At 34.1% G+C, this 15720-nt stretch overlaps 2 protein-coding genes across 2 annotated transcripts; both read right to left on the bottom strand.

Moving 5' to 3' along the window:
* Positions 1-7662: 7662 nt before the first annotated feature.
* Positions 7663-9193, bottom strand: LOC114741759 (putative disease resistance protein At4g11170). Its single transcript, XM_028930017.1, has 2 exons — positions 8048-9193; positions 7663-7959 (listed from the first exon to the last, which is right to left on the bottom strand). The coding sequence occupies exons 1-2, from the start codon at positions 9191-9193 to the stop codon at positions 7663-7665; spliced, it is 1443 nt and encodes a 480-aa protein (XP_028785850.1).
* Positions 9194-9961: 768 nt separating this feature from the next.
* On the bottom strand, positions 9962-10345 carry LOC114741758 (disease resistance protein RLM3-like). Its single transcript, XM_028930015.1, has one exon. The coding sequence runs from the start codon at positions 10343-10345 to the stop codon at positions 9962-9964; it is 384 nt and encodes a 127-aa protein (XP_028785848.1).
* Positions 10346-15720: the final 5375 nt, after the last annotated feature.

The raw sequence follows: 15720 nt of genomic DNA, 5'->3' as shown, positions 1-15720 counted from the left end.
TAAATACAAGACTCTATTTTGTTTTTTTATATTTTTTATTTTTTAAAATAGTCCTTAAATTAATAGTAATTATAGTTACTATACTTATTAGTAAAAATTTTTTAAAAAACACAGCATTTATATATTATAAGTAATTAATTTAACTAATTTTTAATCTATTTAAATTAGTTAATCTACCCTTATATTAAAAACCGAAGTCAGCAGTTAATTTAAACAAACAGGCCCGTGCGTTCCAAAGAAATGGGGTCCTGGGAAGTTGGAATTTTGCTGTGCTGTTATGAGCAGGGTGAAAAAGAAATTAACCTGGCACTTTCGGTTAGGGGTGTTCACGGGACGGGACGGACGTGACGGGACGTCCCGTCCCGTGAACATGAACAGGACAGGGATTTTGTCTGTGTCCCGTCCCGGACGGGACCGGGACGTCCCGCTTCTCTCTTTTTTTTTAAAAAAAAAAATATATAATTTTTTATGAATTTTTTTTATGTTCTAATACTTATTTTTTTGGGCCTCTAAAGATAAAAAATTTTATAAAAAAATTACGTAAAAAGCTCAATTATATAGCATAAAAAATGTGTAAAAATAATACTGTAAAAAAAATACCGTAAAAAAAATACTATATAATGACTTTATGAATTATTTTATTAAGGAAGGAGATTTTGTTGAGATAATACTACAATTTAAGAGCTACAAATCACCATAAAAACAAGAGTTATTATTAATAAGTAAATTAAATAATCTAATAATAATTATTAATAAATAATTTTTAAAAAGAAAAAAATTCCAGGACAAACGGGACGACCCCCGTCCCGCGTCCCATCCCGAACCCACCGGAATCGGAACAGGACTACCGAGATCGGACAAATTGAGCACCCCTACTTTCGGTGACCTTCACCCCCACGTACATCAGGTGCAGGGCAAACCAAGTTATTGGGTGAGGACACATGCATGCAAATGCGGGAAGAAGAAAAAAAAGCAACCAACGTCAGTCCAAAAATAAATAAATAAATAAGGCAACCTATGCATGTTAATTAAAGGTACTTTTTCCCCTTTCCGGTTCTATCTTCTATCATGAAATTAAATATGGGCTTGTTTGGATAAGCATTAAATTGTAATATAAGTATCTTATTCTTTTAAAAAAAACCAAAAGAAATGATTCAAATTTATTTTAATGACATTGAAAATATTTTTTTCACATATTTGAGGGGTAGTGGGGCATACTGATACACACGGAGCAATGTTCACAACGGTAGCCCCACCAAGTGTGGAAAATAAGTCGGCACGCATGCAAGTTCTTGAAAGGGCGGAATTTGTGTTGAAATGGGGATACCCTGGGGATACCCTGGTGGATGAATAATAAACAGAGAGAGAGAGAGAGAGAGAGAGTATTGAAGGCGGATGAATAATCTAAAATGAAACTCATTTTTTTCTTCTGCTTTTGGTACAATATTATGCATAAAGATAGGGTCTAAAATTTTTTTCATCTGTCCAACAATCCTTAAATTATGGGATATAGCTGTAATTGGTTTAAAGCGCGACTTGAGGTTTTACCTGTTTCCGGCTGACTTCCGAAAAGTTTTAATGCATGGTTAAGAAATTACCTTGAGACTTTCTCCCAAATTTCTCCAACGGCCTTCATCCAAAAGCTTAAATTCAATAGGAAATAAACAGGGCCTGTGGGGGGGAGGGATTATACTATTGGGGAAGATAATTAAGGTGGTCTTGCAGTTGATACAGGCAACCAAGTCAATCGAATTACGTCTGCGAGACTTCATGGAATGGAGCGCATACCATTTACATGAGGGATGGGCCTCTTTCAAGTTATTAATTAAAACTTTCTTTTATTTATGTTCTCAATCTGAACACTGGAAAAAAAAACTCTCCAATTAATATCTTCCTGATTATGATTTTTCTTCTGTTTTTTTTTTTTTTTTGCCAACAGTTATGATTCTCACATCTCAATACTTTGTGATTGGGATTTGGGGAAAACTAATTCATAAATCTTTATAGTTAATTGATTTTAATCAATCTACAAGGTTAGTCTCCCTTGAGCCATTGATGAAATTATAGAGCATAGTCAAAATGTATAGATGCTTTTTACATACTGTCGTCAGACGTTAATGCAACTTTTTGTTCATTCCATACTGAATGGAAAAACAGCATCAAATGAAAAAACGGAGAGCAGAGAGAAAGAAAATTGCCCAACACTTATTTCTTTATGATCCGTTTGGTATGAGGGAAAATGAAAGAAGGAGAGGGGAGGAAAAATTTAATGAGCTTGATTTTAAAAATAAAAAAGTGATGTTAAAAACTTTTAATTAATTTTTATTACTCTTTTATTTTTCTTCTTCTCTTTATTAAAATTTCAAAACCCCACTTCTCTAATTTTTTATATAGAGCTTGTTAAAATTTTCCTTCTTCTTCCTTCCTTTCCATTTCCCTCGTACCAAACAATATACACAAATTAGTTTGAGCTACCGTATTTTACAGAAAATTACAATTAATTGAAGGGTCACAAAGACAATTTAAAAAGAAAAGGCTTGTGCCAGCTTACATAAATACTTCGATCATGCCCAACTACTATCAAACCTCTTCAATTCAAATAATAGACTTAGCTTCACATGATCAGACTATGCAAATAGCAAAACTGAATTAGCGATGGTGCTGCCTTGATGCCTTGCTCTTAACTTGAACAAGCATATCAGTTTTTGCAAAGCCTCCAGCTGTGACATGTGCAGCATCTGGAAAGAAATATATCCTGATCTGAGGACCTTGGGCATTCAACTTACCTAAACTTTTCTTGTTAAAAAAAAAAAAAAGTTGAAGCCTCTCCCAACTAACAAGATTTTTTTATTTTTTTTGCTGTAACTTATTCCAGTGCCCATTATCACAATGACACCTAACCTTTTTAATATTTTTAATCTGTAATTTTATTATAATAAATTTACTTTTTTTAAGAATTGATAGTGATAAAATGATCTTTGTTTTGAATTTTGTATACATTAAAACAAAAAATTATTTAATATATAAAAATATTAAATTGGATCAATAATCCAAAATCAACCTCGGTCGTTCGTATTATGATGAGGGTATTATACATAGTAAATTCAAATTTTTATTATTGTTTTTCAAAACATAAATACAAAAGAGAATTTTTATAATTATGTTTGTCTATTTTATCTCTTTTTGTTTGATTTTTTTTTTGGCTCATAATTAGCGCTTTTTTATACTGTATTTACTTATTTTGAATTTTAATGCCCAAAGTAAATATACTTATGTTCTCTACAACAAATGGGATGACTAAAAGCAAAGCTAACTTTTACAGGCTTCCCCTTTTCCGTGTGACTTCCGAAAAGGCTTTAACGCATAATTAGGAAACACCGTTGAGACTTTCTCCCAAGCTTCTTAAGGCCTTCACCCAAAGCTTAATTAATAAAAAACTAGAAATGATTCAAATTTAATAAATGCATGATGGCCAATTATATATACCTATTATATAACAGACAATTATATATACTGCTTCATACTCGTCTGTTCCATAGGAAATACAGGATGAAAATGAACGTTCTTGTAGTAGCGTAGCATGAGGAAGGAATCCTTTTGATTCCACACAAAGAACATCCAAATAAAATGAGAGGAGGGGACTATTATAAACATTGCTGACTGACTGATCAACGAAGCCCTTCTACTTTCCAAAATAAGTACAGAACAAATGAACGTACAGGATCGGTGGAGGAGATTGAAACTAACAAAATGTAAGATTTAATTTCATTCACGTGCTTAACATGGGATATATAAATTGTTGTCTCTCAGAAAATGATGTAGAAATAATATCCATGTATATCGAATGGAGGCTGGGTCCGGTTGTTTTCAATTTTAATTTTAATATAACAGTTAAAGATTTAGTTTTTATTTAATTTAGCCCTATAGGCATGGAAGATCACGATAAGAGAGACATCAATCATAATCAAGCATATATATATATATAGTTACCTATCCAAAGCCAGAATCCCAACCAGATAATTAAATTGGCAGCATGAGTGAGAGCCTCCCTCCACTTTTGCAGTTGTTGCTTGAAATGGTGATGCTTTTCTGCTCAAGTGCTTCAAATGCTTTCTGGTAACTCTCGGATTGCTTCCTCATATGTGAAGGATCTACTCTATAGAACACTCTAATATTTCTGTAAGCTCCTTCAAGCACCACGTGGAAGTTGTATTAATAATTGGGGGATATTAAATGCCACTGCGCACGTAATAAAAACATCTCAACCTAATGATTGAGGTATACATAGGAACATTTAATATTATAATTAAGTCTTTGCCTGGGTTTGCTCAAAACCAGCAAAATCATATGCTTGTGCAATATTAAGATTTGTAAGTCGCACTTTCTTCCATCAGCTTCTTATGTCTTCGTCAACTGATGAGATATTCATCTTTGATATTCGCAAAGCCTTTCCCAGCAACTTCAGTATGATCTCCCTTACGACATATAAGCGATGAAACTCCAATCCTTAATTATGATGTGGTATTGGGGCGAGGGAACCCCAAAGAGTTGCAAAACATTCACAATCATTTCCCTCTTTTTTTTTTTTAATTATAAAATAAAAGTTTAAATAAGTTGAATTTCTGTCCTCCTTGGACTAGTATGCCTTTATTTGGGCTTTGGCATTTGCACAGTTGGAATACTTTGTTTTGAAAAAAAGGATAAAGTTCTCTCTTTTTGCGGACGTTGCGAAGAAGAGAGCAGAAGTAGTGGCACAAGAATAGTTATTAACAGAGTACTTATAGAAAGAGACTCATTTAAACCGTAGGGCAAGACTAAAGGCCCTTTGTGCCAAGAAAATCCTCAACGACAGAGTTATGCAAGGGAACAGACGAAAATGAACTTGAACCTTGAAATCAAAATGTATGAATGCTTTTTACATATTGTCGCCAATACAACTTTGTTTGTTCATTTCATACTGAATGGAAAAGGCAGCACCGAATGAAGAATGGAGAGCAGAGAGAAAGAAAATTATACGAAGAGTGGACTATAAGCATTGCTGATTGATTGAACAATGAGCCCTTCTACTCTGTTTAGCCGGCAAGGGATCTGTCAAAAATAAGCACTAAACAATTGAACAGAGTCGGTGGATGAAATTGAAACCAACAACATATAAGATTTCATTGGCATGCTTAACTTGAGATATGAAAATTTGCTCCAAAGATATTAATGCAAGGACAAACCTCAACAAATTGGGGCTGCCACACCATGTGCATGAGGTGACAGGCATCGGGCGAGTCAGAAAAAAGAGACATTCTTGTCACTATTTCTCTTATATTTAAAGGTTAATAACTTTTATTCCCCGTGATTGTAATTAGTAGTTACAAACCAAAAAGAGGTACTATGAACAAAAATCATATCTACCGCTGCTAAAACAAGAGTACGATACCTTTTTGAAGTGAGTGGGAGCCATATGTGTACGCATCATTCAACTTGGGAGCTTTAAAACTCAAAATCATTTCTCCAAATTCATCCAAGCTAGCTGCGATATTTGCGCTTTCGAGAGGCCGCTTCCATTGCATTAGAGCCAGGCTGAGGAGGCAATGGCCATTGAATTTGTTTAATGTCACCATCTTGATATTCAACTGCAGATGTCGGGCATACCCCACACCTTTTGATCTCTATTACGCTACAAACTTCGAATTTAACTTTAAGCTCCATGTTGCTCTGACCATTTCTTTTCCTTTCTTCAATTTTCCTTTTTAGTTCTCCAAGTGAATCAGGAACAAACCAAAGACGGACATGCCAAAGATCAACATCCTTTGAGAACGCCGGCCAAGCCAGGTAAAACGACCTTTTAGCGGCCCCGCAAGCATATTTACCATCAAGAAACCATTTGGCAACAATTTTTCCTCCCCCATATGGTGCTAATTTAGAAAAGACGGCGCAAAAAAGGAATCCCCCATCCTCAGAATTTGGAATCGAACTGAGATTCACAGACACCGAAGACCCTTTATCCCTATACATGAACCACTTTGGAACTCTTTTTCCTGGATATTCCAATCCAGCATAGTCATAAGTGGCTTTCTTTACCTCAAGTAGGACTCTTGCCTCAGCAGCTTTGATTGCCCGTCGATTCAGCTTCTCGCAATTTGTGAATAAAAACCACGGACATGCGTGATATTTTCCTTTTTCACCTTCGTTTGTCGAAGGTGAATATTGTATGGTCTCAAGGGATTCTATGGTCTTAAGGGATGTGCAGTTGGTGGCAGTCAATGTCAAAATAGAGGGAGGGAGCTCAGGTAGACGACGAAGCCTTTTACATCCATCCAGTTCAAGACGTTGAAGGCGTGAAAGATGTTTGATGCTCGAAGGCAAGGTCTCTACATGAGTCCTTGAGAGATGCAACTGACGTAATGATGACAGGAAGCTGATGTCGTTAGGAAGTTCAGATAATTCATTGCAATACGGAAGCGATAGAATTTCCAAAGCACCCATCTTATCACACTTGGACAGGAGAGGTGATGCTAGCTTATTACACCCTCCAGCATGAAGATGTTGAAGGCCACGCAGCTTAATCAATTTGTGAACGCTTGTCACATTTCTGCAACGGCTTAGAGACAAATGAACGAATTTTGCTGCGATGCCCACTTGATGAGCGCAACGCACCACTGATGGCAGATCCTGAAAGTTGTAAATAGAGCTCTTCTTTTTTTGAGGTCACTGAAAATTCCTCCAGACTTGAGCACCCAAGTACATCGAGCTCAATGAGAGATTGGAGATGGGTATTGCTTGTAAGGCTGGTAAGGGACAGGCAAGAGCCTAGCGATAAACGACACAGGCTGGGGAGAGATAAAATAGATGGATGTACACTCCGCAATTTTAAGCACTGCTCGAGATCAACATGTTTAAGACTTGTGGCCTTGGAAAAATCTGGGAGTTCAATCAACTCTTCTGATTCACGGAGCGTAATTTTGCTTAAGTTCACAAGATTCTGTGAAAACATAAATTACATGATAAGATTGGTGGCCAAAACCAAATTAAATTACTCATCTACTTCTTTTTATAAGGTTTCGCTCTCTGTTTTCCTCAGAAAATTAGTTGAAATTAGCTATATTTCAACAAATTTTACAACTTTTCATGATCTTAATCAATACTCCCTCCGACGGAAGATATGAAATAACTAGATCACATAACTTGAATAAAATTAGTTAAAGATAATAAATAAATAAATAAAGAAAATATAACTTATTTTCTTATAACACGTTTGTTTATGAAGAGGATAAGTGAGAGAAAAAATATGTAGAAAAAGAGATATGAGAGAATAAGTGGGGGAAAAAAGAATTAGAAAGATATATAATTAATGAAAAGCAAAAATAAAAATGATGTATTTAATGATTAGGTAAATCCAAATTATAACTAATAAAAAAAAAACCTTCAAAGATTTGATGCTTATAGTTCAACAGGGATAGTAATCTTTATAAGGTCATGGAGCCTAGTGTGAGGGTGAAAGACGAAGGCATTTATTTAGAATGGGCTATCAATATTTCATTGAATTTTGTAAGAGATTTTATCCGGACCTTATAAAATGGACTGAGGAGAGAGTACTTAATAAAGATTTTCCAACTGATGTATTAACAATATTCACTAAGAACAAAATATAAAATTCACCTGCACTCCATCCTAAAGTCTTGTCAGACTGCTGAAGGGCATTTCCAATTGAACAAGACTTTCAGCCTTGAATGTTGCTGGCAAGGACTCACAAGGGTATGCTATCCAACGCAATTTTATGAGTCCTTCTGGCAAAAAGTCTAATCCGTCAGGAATTTCTACATCCACTTCATCCCCACCATCGATTTCTTCATAAGAATAAATATTAAGAATCTTTAGTTTGGGCATTGAACGAAAGGCCCCAGCACTTAAGCGCTTCTCTCCAACTTCTCGAAGGTTCAGGCTTACACCTTCAATGGCTTTACTTCTCTAACAAATGGAAAAAATTGACTTTGGTAATAAAATACTGACTTCAAAAAAATTTTATATAAAAAATATGAAGAAATTTTGCTCTTACCTTTTTTGCCCCCAATATTTCAGATATTTCTTTAGGATCCCATAATCGACTGCGCTTTCTAGGATGCTTTGGTGACTCATCACGAACAGCCTGTCGACCCATTTCTCTTAGCAGATCGTGCATCGATATGCTCCCAGATTCATCAACTTGTAAAAGAGCCGTCTCTTTAAGTCTTTCCAATTCAAAATGGACTGCATAACCACGTCGGGCTTTTAACAAATCTTTTACCGCCTCAACATCATCAGTTGAAAGAAATCCCATAAAATCATTATATTCGGTTAAAAGACATGCGATATCCAAGAAACTCTCTTTCTCTCCAGCCTCAAGTCCTTCAAAACTTACTTTTAGGACTTCGTTAATTTGTGGATCTGGTAATTTTTGAAGTTTTTCTAATCGGCTTTCCCAGACTTCTTGATTTTTCTCATTAGCCAAGGAGGAACCTAAAACTTTCAGGGCCAGTGGATTTCCATTTGCATACCTAGTCAATTTCTGTGCCAACTCTCTTAGTTTTTGGTCAGGGGCAGGGCGGTCTTTTCCAAAGGCGTGTAAAGAGAAAAGTTGAAAAGCCTCCTCAAAATCCAAACCCTTCAGTTCATATATAGCATCACGATCTACATCTACCTTAGCACCAAGGATTTTTTTATTTCTAGTTGTTACTAAGATTTTACTACCTGGTCTAAACAAATCGCGCCTTCCAACCAAATCGTTTACTTGATCATAACTATCAACATCATCCAAAACAATGAAAACTTCTTTCCGTTGAAGTCTCCTCTTGTCGTAAGGGCTAGTGTGAGCATTTTTATCCCCAAATAATTCCGAAATAAGATCTTTCTTCACATCCTCTATTCCGCGATTCTTTGATTTTTCTCCCACTTTTTCCATAAAGACAGACCCTTCGTATTTATAACGCCGCTTCTTAAATAATGCTATTGCAAGGGTTGTTTTGCCCAGACCGCCCATCCCCCAAATGCAAATAATTCGGACATCGTTGGACTCCTTGTCCAACAATAATTCTACGTGTTGCATTTTCTCTTCAATTCCAATCAAGTCTTCTCCATTATCTTCGGGATACTGTTTGCGCAACCTTTTGTTGACACTTTCCACTATTTTTTCAATTTTGTGTGCTTCATTATCACTGCACGCCATTGGAAAAGCAAAGATGCACCAAATTTAATATCGCTTTATCTATTCAAAATTTTAAACTATTCCTAATAAAATGCAAATTTGAATACTTGTCAATTTTCAAATGTGTTCTTATTAATAGTTTCTTCGGAAACTGCTCCTTATTATAGTTATAAGAGGTAATTGTAAAGTATGTTATGTTTCTTTCTATAAGAGATATTTGAAAGATGTCTCAAATTTTGTTTGTTTATTTTTCATTTTATCCTATTTAATTACTCAAATTACACCTATTATTACATTTAATTACCACACATTCTATCTCTCATATATTATCTCTCTTCCACATGAGCGAGAGTATTTTGGATAAAAAAAAGTTATCCTTTTTATACGCTTAACGGAGGAAGTACCAGATACCTTAAACTAGATATATAAAATTTCAGCTTAATTTAATGGCTATGAATGCATCATAATGACCATGGTGAGACGGGATTTAGATGAAAAATATCGTAACAATAAAGTTGACGGGCCTAGTGGACTGGCTAAGCAGCGTGTATATATATGAGATCCTGTCCTCTCATTATGATTATCAAATCCCATGAGATGCTCAAAGATTGATTTAATTTAGCCCCATTCATCATGCAAGAACATGGTAAGAGAAAGATCATAAGCATGTAGTTACCTATCGGTGATGGGAAAACCAGATATACCAGCAGCTTTAGCGAGAGCCTCCCTCCACTGGTGCAGTTGTTGCGTGTTGATGCCTTTGTAATCATGTTCTTCAAGTGCTTTCTTTTAACTCCCAGACTGCTTCCTCACGTCTGAAGGTTCTACTTTATAGAACACAGGTATAACAAGGTGATCTTGATTTCTGCAGAGGTCTAATATTTTTGCAAGTTCCTTCAGGCACCACGTGGAAGATGCATAGTTTTCTGAGAACACCACAAGCAACACCACAAGGAGCATAGTTGAATCTTCAATGGCTTTCTCAAGACACAGCCATACCTCATCTCCTTTCTCAATTCCCTCGTCGATGTATGTATCGATTTCGTTTCTGCGAAGGGCTGCATGAAGGTGGCTGGTGAAATTTCCGCGGGTGTCCTCACCTCTAAAACTCACAAAAATATCATGTGGCCCTGGATATTGAGAAGATGGAGCAGGGGAGGAAGATGAAGCCATATCAGATTGCTTTGATATGCGGAAAAATTAGAATTCTCTTGTATATAGAGGAAACAAAATGAATAATAAATAATTGTAGATTACAAATAAAAGCAAAGCTAAGTTCGATTCCGTGCGGCTTCTGAGAAGTTCCCCTGATTAAAGAAAGGCAGTCCTCCCAAGTTGGAATTTTCCAGTGCTCTGAGTAGGTGGATAAGACAGCACTATAGGAAATCACTCAGTGACCTTGACCCAAAAGCCTAGTCAAATTTCCTACGAGCAGCTGGTAAAAAGTAAAAAAATCAAATCAGATTTCTTACTGAAATTCATTTTAGGAGGTGTTTGGAACAGCCATAGTCACTTTTCAAAAACACTTTTTCATAAATCGAGACAAACTCCTCTATATATTTACTTCATATACCGTAAAAGTACTTCTGAAACCATGATTTTGTTCTTACCCAAACCCCCTCTTAATAAAGCACTCTGACTCTACCTTTTAATTTTCGTTTCTACTCCTTTTCTTGAGGTCTGGCGTATGTGTTCGCTATTGAGAAATATAAAACTGAACAAATAACTATCCTGTTCAAAAAATAGTAATAATATATAATAATATGTTCGCATTACATTTACAATGCAAGTCCTCACCTTTTGGTCCAAAGAAAAAAGAAAGACTTATCATGTTTTTTTCAGTCAAAATGAAGCCTTTCTAGCGGTGAGACGTCCAGCAAACCTTGGGAGAAGCCTAAGCCCTTATTTGATTTCTGTTTTTTAAAATTTTTATTTCAGTTTCGGGAAATGAAAAAGGAATTCATGTTTGAGTGGGGTCTGAGGTGAAGCCCAAAAAGCCGGTCAGTGAATAAAGATGGTGTGAGTAATAAACACGGAATAGGGTACGTCACGGAAATTGTGCAGATACCGCTGTAAACGCTGCTGATACGGATTGCGCGTGACTAATTTTCACCATTTCACATTAGCAATTTATAACCTTTTTTTTCACGGGTCACAATTTAAGTCATCATGTACTACCCTGCAAGTGGTACCAAGTTACCGACAACACCAGGTGACACCATTTGATGAATGTCATTAAACAACTTTTTGACAATTTCATTAAAAGAGTAGTAAATTCCGCCTATGATGTAGCAAATTCCCCAGAACGTACATGGCATATCATATGAACAGTCCTAAGTGTGGAATTGATAAAACGTGTCGTGATTTGCTTACGTAAAATGATGAATCTCACTTTAAAGCGTAGCAAACTCCGCCTCGACTGCGGTAAATTTCTTAAGATAGGATCATTTGCTTTGATAATTATTTTATGTATTATTTTATATCATTTTAACAAATGGACTTGATGGTTGAACGATCATATGACTTTATAGAATCTAAAGGGTTCAAATCATAATGATTTAGATCACTGCAAGTGAGGAGTAAGGAATCACAGAACTCGTGGAACCCGTTGCAGCAGGGGTGAATTAATGTGGAGATAAATTGACAAGGATGAATTTTCATTGTGTGGATTTTTCTGGTGTAAAATAGTACTACTCCCTTTGGCCAAAAAAAAAATAGTATTACTCCCTCCCAGATTTATTTTGATTTAACAGTTTATTTTCCCAAATTTATAAATTTTTTCTCAAAATCTTCATATTGATTATGACAAAAAAATTTCATTAAAAAGTAGTTAATGATTAAAAAACACTTTAGAATATAAATTAATCTATGTTTTTCATAAATAATACTCTTTTGATCCTTAATATAAGACCCATTTAACTAATTTGATTAGATTGAAAATTGGGTAAATTAGTTAATTATAAGAAAAGTAACACATTTTTTCTAAAATACCATAATCATCTTTCTTAATACCCTCTCCCTCTTCTACTTGATTCTAGTTGATGTAGTATCCATAGAGATAATTTAAAAAAAATTGATAAATATAAAAAATAGATCTTATATTTAAAATTAAAACTAACTCAAAAATTATATCTCATATTAAAGATCAGAGGAGTAGTAGTTAATTTAAACAAACAGGGCTAAGGCATATGAAAGGAAGCTGGTGTTGGAATTTTATAAGCGGGTGAAAAAGAAATAAACACCTGCACCCGTACCCCGTACGCACATCACATGGAGAGCAAATTAAATTATTGAATAACGGCACATGCATGCAAATATACGGGAAGAGGCCAGGCAACCAATGCAATTAAAGGTACTTTTGACTCGTCAGTCATGGAATCTCTTTGTCGGCTTTTTAGCGTACGATTCACGTTGTGTTTGGGATCATGTTGTAAGCCCGAACTAACTTTTTCCCACAAAAATGAAAAAGCAGCTTCTGAATTCTTATCCCAAATATTCGTCTTTAGCCATTCTATAACCATTTTAATATCCAAATAAACATATTGCTCCCTCTGTCTCTTTTATAAGCAACCTTGAATCTATTATGTAAATCAAAAAATAAGTTAAAAATAATCAATAAGTGGGGATTAAAAATTCCTCCTTCAAAATATCCTTATTTATTGAGGAGAGAGAGTACATAAGAAAGAAAATAAAAAATATTATAATAAAGAGAATTATGAAAAAGAAAAAATGTGGATGGAGAGAAATGATGGTTTGGTAAATAAGATAATAAATATATTGGGTATTAGGATAACTAATTCATAGAGGTAAAATAAAAAATTTGCAACAAAAATTTAAGATAACTTATAAATATTACTTATATTTAGGGACAAGAAAGTGATGGTAGTTGTTGTTTATAAAGAGGGACCGAGGGAGTATTTATCAAACTGACTTTTATATGAAAACTAATTCAAATATAAATTACATCATTGGCTTTTATCCTTATCCGAATAAGTATACAAGAAAACGCCCAAATTTAATTAGTTTGTAGTGTTTTTCCTTTCCAGTTCTACCACGAAATTAAGTATGGGCTTCTTTGTATTCGCGTTAAATTGTAATATAACTATCGTTTTTTTTTTTCAAAAAACCAAAAAAATTGATTCAAATTTATTTTAATGACGTTGAAGATATTTGTTTACATATATGAGGGTGGTGGGGTATACACACGGAGAAATGTTCACAATGGTAGCCCCACCAAGTGTGGAAGTGAGGAAACTAAATCGGCACGCTTGCAACACTAACGATGGAATTTGCAATGGAAACAAATTCCATCGCAAATTCGCAAATTAGCAACGGAATTTGCGACGGAAATTCCGTTGCTAATTTTTTTGACAGATTAGCGAAGGAATTTCTGTCCGTCGCTAAATTCCGTCGCTAATCCGTATTTAACGACGGAATTAGCGACGGAATCTTTTTCTGTCAGACAATTCCGTCGCTAATTCTGTCGCTAATCCGTCAAAAAAATTAGCGACGGAAATTCCGTCGCAATTCCGTTAGAAATTAGCAACGGAATTTGTTTCTGTCACAAATTCTGCTGCAAAGTTTAAGAAAATAAATTACATAGGGTATATATACAAGTAGGAAAATACTGTTTATCATAATCTATTTAAATCATTTAATTTTTTATATAAAATAATTTATTAGATTTTATTATAGTAGTTATTTTTTGAATTTTTTGAATAACAAGATTTTTTGACTAATTGTAAATGATTTTCTTCAAATATATAAACCACATATACATATATAATATAATGTAATATAATATATATATATATAATTAAATTTTATATCTTATCAATGTTAATTAAAAAATAAATTTAAAAAATATTTATGAAAAATTATTTATGATGTAAAATTCAAAATTAGTGTCGTTAGAAATTAAAATTATATTAAAAAGATTTTTAAAAAATAAAAAATTATAAAAATAAGAAAAAAATATTTAAAAAATATTTTTTCATTAAAATAGTTATTATTAAAATTATCATATAGTATATTTTTAGTTTTTAATAATATATATGTATATATAATTGTTTGTGTAAAATAATATAATATATATTTAATTTTACATAATAAGTTAACAGGTTCATTGCAGCTCAACTGGTAAAGATGCACATGCGGAAATTATGTGGTGGTGACACGTGGCGCACACGTGGCAGGCAGAGGTGAGGTGACAGGCACACGTGACAGGCAGAGGTGTGACACTACACTAGTAGATGTGGTGGAGGTGGTCTCAGTGATGACGTGGCAATTGGTAAAGGTGCCACGTGGCATTTTATTTTATTTTTTAAAAAATCGAGTTAGCAACGGAAAAAATTCCGTCGCTAATTCCGTCACTAAATGTAAAATTCCGTCGCTAAAACCATGTTTTTTTTGTAGTGCAAGTTCTTAATGATTACACATGCAAGAGCATTGAAGGTGGATAAATAATCTAAAACGAAACTGATTTTTTTTCTTCTGTTTTTGGTGCAATATTAAGCATATATAAAGATAGGGTCTAAAAATTTATTTCATATGTCCAACATCTCTTGAGTGTGGGATATAGTTGTAATGGGTTTTAAAGTACGACTTGAGGTTTTACCCCTTTCCGTGTGACTTCCGGAGGGTTTTAATGCGTGATTAGGAAACTAATTACCTTGAGACTTTCTGCCAAATTTCTCAAATGGTCTTCACCCAAAGCTTAATCAAAAAATTAGAAATGATTCAGATTTAATAAATGCATGATGGCCAATGATATATACGTATTCTACTCTTACGTTGAAATTAGTCGCGCATCACAAATAGGGAAGATATAATAAGTAGGCACGAATCCAAGTTCTTCAACGTCATATGTGAAGAATTTTCAAAGAAAATTATAGTTGATACAAAATGAAGGGCGACTCTAGTTTGCATACACTATACTATTCTCAACAAGATTTAAATAATTACTATTTTATTTTTATTTATAAATTACTTTTAATATGTTTAACTGAAACTAAATAAAACCTTTAAACTCATTAATTTTATTTTAAATTAAATAAGTTTTCAACTTTGCCTCCATCAAACGTAAATAATTTAAAAATTAAACAACACATACGAACATTTAATGAAGGATAAAAAGGAGACATTAGAAGAAGAAAAATTAATAACACGCCTTATAATTAGGGTTGTAAAAGAGTTATTAGGACTCTTTTTTGATTCAGATCGAAGAATTATTTGCATGCAATGGGAAATAAACAGGACCTATGGGGAATTATACCACTGGGGAAGATCATTAAGGTGGTCTCGGAGTTGATTCAGGCAACCAAGTCAACGGAATTATGTCTGCGAAACTTTATGGAATGGAACGCACCATTTACACGAGGGGATGGGCCTCTTTCAAGTTACTAATTGAAACTTTGTTTTAGTTATGTTCTCAATCTGAACACCCTGAAAAAAAGAAACTGTCCAATTAACATCTTCCTGATTTTGAATATCCCTTTTTTTGGGCCAAAAATTATGATTCTCATGTCTCGATGCTTTTTGATTAAGAT

Source organism: Neltuma alba, unplaced genomic scaffold (assembly GCF_004799145.2).
Source record: "Neltuma alba isolate B1F8T4 unplaced genomic scaffold, ASM479914v2 tig00003521_pilon, whole genome shotgun sequence".
Lineage (NCBI taxonomy): Eukaryota > Viridiplantae > Streptophyta > Magnoliopsida > Fabales > Fabaceae > Neltuma > Neltuma alba.
This window is presented reverse-complemented; position numbering and strand designations above follow the sequence as displayed.

What these genes read in the sequence shown, in the direction of transcription:
- LOC114741758 (XM_028930015.1), bottom strand. Translation starts at nt 10,345, where the DNA reads ATGGCTTCATCTTCCTCCCCTGCTCCATCTTCTCAATATCCAGGGCCA.
- LOC114741759 (XM_028930017.1), bottom strand. Translation starts at nt 9,193, where the DNA reads ATGGCGTGCAGTGATAATGAAGCACACAAAATTGAAAAAATAGTGGAA. An exon ending in AAATATTGGGGGCAAAAAAG is followed by an intron (nt 7,960 to 8,047) that starts GTAAGAGCAAAA and finishes TCCATTTGTTAG; the next exon opens with AGAAGTAAAGCCATTGAAGG.